At 40.8% G+C, this 9887-nt stretch overlaps 1 protein-coding gene across 1 annotated transcript in view; it reads left to right on the forward strand.

The window, feature by feature from the left end:
* Positions 1–9887, forward strand: part of NHSL1 (NHS like 1) — a 52612-nt gene that overhangs the window by 30711 nt on the left and 12014 nt on the right. Inside the window, exon 5 of the mRNA XM_029085985.1 lies at positions 3520–3651. Within this exon, the coding sequence (XP_028941818.1) occupies positions 3520–3651 (132 nt within the window). The remainder of the gene's footprint in view (positions 1–3519; positions 3652–9887) is intronic.

Consider the following 9887-nt stretch of genomic DNA (forward strand, 5'->3'; position numbering starts at 1 on the left):
TGTTCGATTTAATGACCCTGCATACTGAAAATACATGGGGGAAGTAAACAGATGGAAATAAAAATGATGTAAAAGAGATCAGATAAGCCTCATAGATTTAATTCAGAGTCACTGGGAAGGTTACCGTGGTTGGATGAATTAAGTTTGTGACTTCAGCCAGTTTAATTCCACTGGTGTAGCAAACCTTGTGTCCCCTGAACTGTTGGGTTTGCACTTAACAAGCTCAGCGGTTCTCAACTTTTCTGATAAAAACAGTGCATAGGGACGTTACACCTCACCTTTCAGGAGTGTGCTGTTGAGCATTTATTCCCTTATAAACATGGTAATTGGAAGGGGTAGAAAGGGAAGGCGGTAAAGGAAGACTGCTGTTGCAGTATGTGGTCGGATCTCTGGGATCCACCGTTTCCTTCCCCTTGGAGTAATTACATTGCTACTGTGAAACAAGGCAAGCAACAGTAACAGACTGCAAGCCACACACTCCACACAAAAACCCTGCAGTCCTTGTTCCTCTTTAAAAAGTCACAATCTGCTGCCCTCCTCTGCCCTCCCACACACCAAGTAATTTTATTTTCTGAAATTCCTTATGTTACTGCACAAGGCACGAAAAAAACGACCAGAAATTCTGTGCCATTTGTTCAGCGTGCCGTGGAACAAACCATCGCCGGTTTTTGTTTTGATTTCGCTTTTTCCTTTGCTTGCTCTTTTTCTCACTCTCCCAGAAGAGAGGTCAAAAAACCTTCCATTTTATTACTCCTGGCATGAAATAAAAGGTTCACCTCTGAAGAGGCTGCTGTCAAGTGACAGCGTTTTCAGCAGTGCATTAGTAATGGTTCTGCTACACCGGCCTCTCACGTGGCTGTGCAATAAAAGCTCCGTGAGTTCAGCTTTCAGGGCTCTTTGGTGAACAGATTGCAACTAATACAGTAGTAGTAAAAATCTGTTGGATAGCCTGAAAGTGCAGGGGCATTGCATTAGGCTGACAAGCTGCTGACTAGACATCCGGATTTGGAAGCAGTTTCAGTCTTTGGGAGTGCCTGGGCTGAGCTTTTTCTGGCCTGGAAGGGGTTGGGCTGAATTTTCAGTGGTGGCCAGTCTTTGCTTTTACATATCCTGAGGGTTAAAAGATGTGTAATGGTTTCTGCTCTCCTGGGTTTTCCGGAACTAACTTTCTTTCCAGATGGAGGAGTCTGGTGATGGTGGAGGTGATCAGCACCAGGCTGGATCCTGCAAAACACTTAAGCATTTGCTTGAGTCCGGCTTGACTGACTTCAGTGAGATTGAAGCACATACTTAAATCTTTTCAGTGAATCCAAGCAAACTGAGTAAACTGTATGAGGGAAAACGGAGTAAACTGTATAAGGAATGTCTAGATTATTTGTTACAAAACTGTAACAGAAAGAGAAAAATATCCTTAAATCTGCAAAATACATTTTTTTATTAACATCAATGTTTTCTAAAAAAAAACAAACAAAACCAAACCAAACAAAGATGACAATGAAGAAAGGAAAAAAGACTGAGACTTGATTTTGCTTGTTGGAATTTATTAAAGCTGCTACTTTGAAATTCTACAAATTTACACAGTGGCTTTGAAAAAGCCTTTGTGTATCAAAAGCCATTGAAGATGGATTAGTTGAGTTAGCTCTTGGGTAGCTCAGGGGAAGAAGTTACTGTGGATCAGCTGACACAGTAACATTTCTCCATGGTCATCCTGTCTGTGCTGTCTGAGGCTTCATGTAAAAGACTCTCTCCTTGTTTGCACCCTCTACTTACCATTTACATTTTATTCCAGGGCATTCAAAGCTGTATTTTAATTTCCTTGCAGCTCACTGTCTCAGGCATAGTTGTTGGCCTTGGAATGGATAAAGATATGTTCAGAGATGCAAAACTTGCTCCTTCAAATTCTTTGGATTTGTTATAATGTGACTAGAATTATTATTGCCCTGCATGGCAGGATTGCTTAATGGCACTGACCCTGACCCCATAAGGATCCTAACGCCCTAATAGTGGTAATGCCCCAGACAGTGGGTAGTCTGTCTCAGTATTTCAGGGTTTCTATTAAGCTAGTGGGATCCATAGCTCTAAATTTTATAGATAACATGGGCTTCTTCCTCCCTTAATCTGCCCTGACTTCAGTCAATCCAAAACTTGGGTGAAAATGGCACTTGTTTGTAGCTGCAAGTATTCTGCTTAGCACAAGTGCGGCTCATGGGAGCAGAAGGCTCCAGTCAAACAGAGTCAGAGTCTTTATATTTACAACGTGGTGTATTAAACTGCTATGTTTTTTCCTTGTGTTTTCACAAGTCCACATGCTATACTTTAATATATGACTGTATCTTTGACTTTTTATAGAGGTAATGAGGTTTTCTATGCTATTTGCACGACACACATCGTACTGATGTGCAGTCAGCCAGGGATAATATTTATGATGTATTAGTTACTGTGCATTAATCACTTTTTGGAGGTAAATAATTTGGTCATCAATTTAAAAAAAAATCATACAAGGCAAAAAACCTTATACTCATATATCAAGCTTTTTCTGCATTTAAGTTTTAAATGGGTCATCTAAAGGACATTTGGCAGTGCTTTAAAATGCTTTAATTTCTAAAAAGGGAATTTAGGTGTGAGATATGGAGGGTAGTTAGATTTTTAGAAGTGACAGAGAATTAACTCAGCTCACAATCTACAGGGCAAGTTTTATCTTGCTACTAGTAAAATGGCCAAATTATAAACCTCTAAACAAAAGTGAATTCCTAAAGAAAAGCTGCTTAATGATAGTGGTGCTTCTGGGTCCCATTATGATACAGCACATGGTCACCATAAGGCTTTGTCTGGCCATTTTTTTATATAAATGATATTTTTATAATCATTTATAAAGTTTCAGTTTTAAGCAGCTTCCACTCTGAAATATTTATGAGACCACATGATCAGTTTGATCTCTGCATGCTCCGTAGTACTTATTTGTGTTCATGTTAAAAGATCACCACCAGAAACGTGGTACACTGGACAGGAACAGAGCAACTTGGAATGGAAAAGAAGCATCTTGTGTGATTTAATGACGGTACTGTGCAAAGACGCTGTAATAGCCGTTGCCAATAGCAATGTCTGTTCCTGCATAAACCATTGTGATCTTTCATTTTCATGAGCAGATTTGCTTTTTCTGCAGCCATTGCTTTAAAATAAAACAACAAAACCACACAAAAAACCCCACAAAGGGCCAAATTAAAGCAAGGATTCTGTTCACTTGTGGAATTATAGCTGCTCTCACCAGGTCTAAACTGGGCTCAGGAAATCAAAATTCCTTTTAAAACCTGCCATACTGTGTAGCGGGTATGTGTGTCTAAAGCCTCACTGTGACGATGTGCTGTATCTTCCTTCAGTGTAAACCTTCATTGTAGTACCAAGCTAACATCATTTATTAATGCCTTTTTTTCCATTTCTACAACAAAACTAGTGGAAGAAAGTGCATGATGTCAGCGTGCTTGGAAGTAATGTTGCTTTGCTTGTTCTACCATGTATTAGGGGAGAATTTCGACCGCCAAGCCAGCATTCGGCGGTCTCTAATTTACACAGACACGGTGGTAAGACGGCCGAAGAAAGTCAAAAGGAGAAAGACTATTACAGGAATCCCTGACAACATACAAAAGGAGCTAGGTATGGCTCATCAGAACTGTATTCCATCCACTGTTCATTGTCACTGCTTATCATTACACAACTAATAACATTACCAGTGCTCATGAAACCAATACAGTCTGATAGCCTATTACAGTTCCAAATATGTGTGTGCCTCCTTGCCACCTTGTGCATTGGGAAATTAGGACCTTTTGCCTGTTTAATTCCATCTGTTGAAAGGAACAAGGTTTTGGGGAAATGGTGTACTGGTCCAATGGCAATCTGCAGGGATGTCAGGTTTCTGGTCTTTAATGCTTTCCTGGAGATGTGGTCACTCCCCCAGGATGTTCAGTGAAGCAAAGCTGAAGTGAGCAGGCATTTTGGTTTGCAAATAATTACTCAGTGGAGTAAAACAATCCCTGGATGCCTCCCCGAAACTGCAGAGGGTTGCACCAACAGTGAAAAACCTGTATGTTTTCCAGTTCGGTTTAGATCTGATTGGTGATGCCTTAAGTATCAGTGTTATTTGATTGGAAGTAATGCACATGGGCTCATTAGCTATTGCATATATTCCAAGGGAAAAATGCCTGCTCGGTCACATTTGCACTACCTCAGGCTGTCCTCTTTCACAGTTAGTAGCATACATGACATTCAGAGCTGATGAAGCAGTCTGAATTTTGGCAGACCTTTCAGACACTTTCTGCAGAACTCTCTGCAAAAATCTCATCATTCTTATTTAAATTTTAAAAAGATGTTTCAGTTTTTCCCAAATGATAACTTCACAGATAAACTTATGCTCCCCCTCCCTTTTTTTTGCAGTAGAGGAAGAATGTCTTTTAAAATAGTGTGGCAGACCATAATTTTAGGTGCTTTACAGGTGGAATTTTCTCATCTATTGACGATTTCAGTAAGTTTTACTACCTTGCATTTTGCATCTCTTTTAATTATGTTTTCAATTCTTGGTTCTTTGTCTAGATTTTTCAGAAACAGAAGCAAAAATATTTAACTTTTCTGGATGGGTTTGAAATGAGCTAGAGGGCCAGGCGTAGAGAGAGACAAGATATGAACAAGTACATGAAGAGTAGTTTGTGAGTTGAACTGTGCTCCTTCAGCATTTGTAAAGAAACAGTGCCCTGCCATGGGAATCCTCTCCCTCAAGAAAGAAAATTCAACTGCCCTAACCCTGTTAGGACAGCTAAAGTTAAGCAGCTTTAAATTTCATTACCTTTGGATCTCACATAATGATTTTACTTCTAACTGCTGCTCTGAGATTTTTCCAAAGTTGTCAGGTGTCTTTCTCCATCTCTTCTTGTGAGATGGATCCTTTCTCGTGCCTACCATAGGGAACTCTTCCTCATAGTGTGGGTTCCCTTCCTCCCTCTTCATTGTACATAGTGGACCTTGCCACCTGGCAGGAGATGCTTTCCAGACCTACAGTCCTCCTGGAGGTCAAAATTTGAATCTGTCATTTTCTGAAGAGAATGACACTTCTATCAGCCCTTACAATCAACTATAAACTGTCTTGAGAGTTAAATAAAATAAAATAGATTTGTTCTAACCAAACAAGGATCAACACTGGAAACAAAACTACACAAAACTTAATATTGAATTATTCTTAACAAAAGATTCCCTTCTCCTGTTTTAGGTCTCTCTGAGGCTAATCCCTCAGATACCATGTTTACAGCTGCTTTGAGGAATACCAGAGACAACTCTCATCCTCTCTCTTCAGGATGGATACTTTTTACATTCCCTTCTTCCATTTTAAACTAAATTGCTTTGCTTTTTATCTACAGCTGAGATGAAATTACTTGAGCTCCTGAAAAACCCTTGTGCCGCTTAAATGCAAAACTGGTACAGGACATTGCTTAAACTGTTCATTTTCAGGGTTGTTACAGTGGTCTTGAGTCTAGTGCGGTATTCTGAAAATGACATACGTACCAAGGTCATAGTTTTTGACAGAGATTATCTTTGACACATGTAGGACCTATCTTGAGGGCAGATAGTGGGGAAAAGCAGAGCGAAGCAGAAGACTTTGGTTGTCACTTGTTGGGGTTCCCGATGCTTTTTCGGGCATGTGGATTTTTAAATGGGTGACAGCTGTCCTTGGGTGGATGTGTGGAGAATGCTTCCTGCTGGTAGCATTTCCAGAACTTTGAGGTTATGTTTGCGACCACTTCGGACAGATGTTTAATGCTTGAAACAGTCAACTGTAGCTTACTTGGTGGAATAAACTGAAAATGCAGTTGGCATCTGTCTTAAAAAGAAATCTTCAATTAATATCTTAAAAGAAGCTTGTGCCTACTGCCAATCAGGTTGTTAAGGGTGACAGGTTTTATGGTCTTGATTTCCATCTTTCTTCTCTCCGCTGAGCATATTTCATGTTGCACTGCTTGAAGGTTTTCCTTGGCTCCTATTTGAAGTGGAGGAAATTTCAGGGCTAGCAGTATATCACTGTAGGAGCTCTCTGGGTGGTTCCCTGGCCCACAACTGGCAGGCATTTAGGGCTTCAGCCATTTGCCCTATGGTGGAAGTTGTCTGAGGAGCTCTGTGTTGCTTCCGTGGTGGTTGTATATCATCCAGACAGCAAAATGTATGCCAAGAGAAGTCTGATGGCAGTGTCCATCCTGGTGGTGTATTGCTTTCCATCACTAGAAGCAAAGTGTGCTTGAAAAGACAACAGTTATCAGTGTCTTCATCTTATAGATGGGGAAACCAGGCTTGCTGCAGTGAAGTTACTTAGCTGGAGTCACCCACCAGGCTGCTGGCAAGGCTGGGAATAAATTAAGTCTCCTTCATCCTTGTTCAGTGCTCTTTCTGCCTTTTCTCCCCTGTCACTCCCCAAATATTTCTGTAGCCCAGTTCTCTTGCACTGTCCCAAAACAAACAATGAGTTGTTTTAAAACATTCCACAGTTCATTTGATCAGAACAAGGATCCGGACTAAACTCCAAATCAAGCAAATGCATTGTGCCTATTGACATTCTCCCTGTGGTTTCAGCTGAATAAATCTCTTTGTTTCTCCCCTAAAGCATTGCTGTGAATGGCTATAATATTTACACAAAGATTAAAATCCCTCGATACAGCAAAGTTGCTGTGCACAGGCTAAATAACCAACACATACAGCAGAATCTTGTTACCTCTTGTTTATCCTTCAGAAGGAAGCAGAAACTTGAGAGAACCTCAAAGCTTTGACCAAGCTTCAACTATTTTCATTTCTTGTGAGAGAGCCTGGAAGAGCTTCTGCCGGGCCAAGCTGCTGGGGTTCTCCCCTGGCTGCTTTGGCTCCTTTGGAACAAAAAAGGCCAAACAGAAGAGAGAGCCTGTGCCGATTACTGGCCTGAGCTCAGCAGCCGTGGTACCCTTGTAGAGTTTAGCCAGACCTACTGGAAGGAATCATTAACTGCACCCATGAGGCATGTGCTGAAAGTATCTTTAAACATTCTGACTTTTGAGCGTTGTTCTACTGCTGTGTTTTCACAGGTGTCTTCCAGCGATGAACCAGGCTCTCTGTGTAGCCTGGAAACTTCTGCATTAAAAATGCTGCGTAAATAAAATGCAATGTGATAGATGGGATTCTGAGATGGAATAAGAATATGAGATGCCAACCAGTTTAGAGATGCCTGTTATTTCCTGAACAGTTATTTTTTAACTGTAGAACCCTCTCAGTACTATTTAGCAGAGCAATGCTAAAGTAAGAGGAGAAGGCAAAGCATTCATCTCTCTGCCAAAAACAGCAGTGAAAAAATGAGTTTTGCATACCTCTGAGTTACCTTCATTGTCTTACAGAACATAAATATTACATATGTATTTAATGGAGCCAGTGTTGGATAAAAACTGCAGAAAGGGCAAGAAACTTTGAGGTGATGTTTTATATCAAGTTTTTGTGCTCTCAGTTCCTCTGCTCTGTGTTACCATTATCCATTGCCTCTAACTGTCTTCTTCAGATTATACCTTATATGCAAACCTAAGGTATTCTTCCCTCAGGCAAGAAGATGATTCTCAAACAAAAGTTTGGTAGAGATGAGCAGCTCTCTGGGAGAACCTGTTGCAGGCCTTGCTAATTTCTTAGCTCTTGGTTATCTTCAGCTTCCTTCACATGTTCCAACTCTCCAGATGAAATAAAGGCAGCAAAATGTCTTCACGTTTCCACAGTCCCTTCTCTGTGTCAGTGCTCTAGGGTCTGGCACAGACTAATTTTCTTTCTGTGAAGGTACCAGGTATCTGGTTGTGAGTGTTTCTCCAGAGCTTTGCACTGGTGCAGTCCTAGGTACCAATGGACAGCTTCTGGTGTTCTGGACCCCTCCCTTTCTGGCAGGAGGAACAGGTCCCAGACCTGGTTCCACCACAGTCCATCTTCCAAGTGAACAATGCTCACCAAAACAGGGGAGAGTAAACCATCTTCAAGTTTTCCACCTTTTGATTTCTTATTTTTCTGCCAGGCATTTTGCTTTTCTTTAATCAAACAGAAAGTTTCTGTCCTCTTGGTTTTCAGAAAATGTTTTCTAATTTTACGCTCTATGTGTATTTTCCTTGAATTATTTCAATACTTTTCTTTCCACCTTAAGGTGCAATTCAGGGTCTTTAAGGCTCTGTGATTTTTTTCCCCCTATCTACTTTTTTTTTTTTCTTCCTAACCAAAGGGTTCATAGGATCAGAATGACCTCATATGCTTTTCTTCTGCTTATTTCCCTGCCTCCCATTTTCAGTATCTCACAACGAGTTGTCATCTACAGGACCTCCTGTCAGTCATCAGGATGGATATGACTGACACCTGAACAGTCAGTCCCCTCATTTGCTTTCTCGTGGCACAGGTCAGACCCCCTGTTGGCACCAGCCAGTGTCCCAGGTATCATTTGGGATTGTTGAAGCTTCTTCTTTGACATGCCTTAGAGAAAACGGTTCCATCTCAGCAACAAGGGGGCACATAAGTCCTTCTGATCTTTGGGAACTCAGCTGTTCTATTGAAGACTCCCCTTAATTTATATTCTTTTTCAATTAGTCCCTTTGGCACTAGCAGTCATTCAAGTTACAGATCCCACAGGTAAGAAGAGTCCCAGATACCCAGTGGTTCTACAGAAATACCACACATATACTGTTCAAGCCAAGCAATTCTGCATCCTGCTTCAAGTTGCAACTTCTAACAGTCTTTGGAGACACTGTCTTTCAGAGTTACTGTGCCTTTTAACTAATACTGATTTTTTAGCTGTAGTTTCTCAACATTGTACATTTCCAGCACTATTCGTCCAGAGATCAGGATGTTACAAAGTATGTATCATCTGCTTTTTGATAATGGGGGATGAAAGACAGCGATGACAGGAATATAATCTTTACCAGACACTCTTCAGTTAGTGAAATGAACAGAATCAAGAAAACTTAAATTCCCTATATTTTCATCAAAATTCTCCATTTTAGGGTGGCAGTGATACATCCAAGGATGCAGGATATTTTTTAGCTGACAGTGCTGCAGAATATCACAGGATTCTCTGCAATATTTTTCTCCCCTCTGAGAGGTTACAAATGCTTCATAGAGCACAGTTCAAATTCCTTAAAATTGCCATGAGCCTGATGTATGTTTCGTGTTGAGTGTCTTATTAAAAATCATTTGGTATGTAAGTACTAGGGTAAAATAGATAAAAGAGTCTCTGGGGTTTTTTGTAATGCTGGAAGTTGTGGTGCCTGCACAGTCACTTGGCCAAGTCACCAGGTTTGGAGGAAGATTAATAGGTGGGGCATGAGGAGAAGGTGAAAGCAACAAATCTTAGGAATGAGAGACAAGTGCTTATAGTAGAAATGATAAGTCAGAAGTTTGGGAAGAGAGATTACTTCTGTATACTAGCTGAAACAAACATGTTCTGTGTGATATCAACACACTTCTTATCCTCTCAAATCCTCAGTTTTCTGTTCTCATTTCAATGCAGAAGACCTTTCTGCCAGTTCTCTGCAGCAAGTTCCTGGTGCCACCAGATCAGCCAGTCGCAGGGAGACAGGGAGTCTTCTAGTAGGTACTACTGGCCCAAAGGATTAATACATGCAGACACTTTCTCTTTTCCATCAATTTGCAGTCTGTCATCTCTAATGAGCAACATCAGTAACTACCAGAGTCAGGGAAAACTGGTGTGACCTGTATATGCCTGTCTTGGATCAAGTGCTTGGAGTATTTGAACCTCTTCTCTGCATTTCCATGCAAGAGATGATAAATATGTTGCATGTTTCAGTTGTTCCAGATAGTGGGAGTTCTTTACTTGCTGCTGGCATCTACACTGAACATGTGCACTGGGG

This window comes from Antrostomus carolinensis, unplaced genomic scaffold (assembly GCF_000700745.2).
Source record: "Antrostomus carolinensis isolate BGI_N321 unplaced genomic scaffold, ASM70074v2 scaffold9507, whole genome shotgun sequence".
NCBI classification, from domain to species: domain Eukaryota; kingdom Metazoa; phylum Chordata; class Aves; order Caprimulgiformes; family Caprimulgidae; genus Antrostomus; species Antrostomus carolinensis.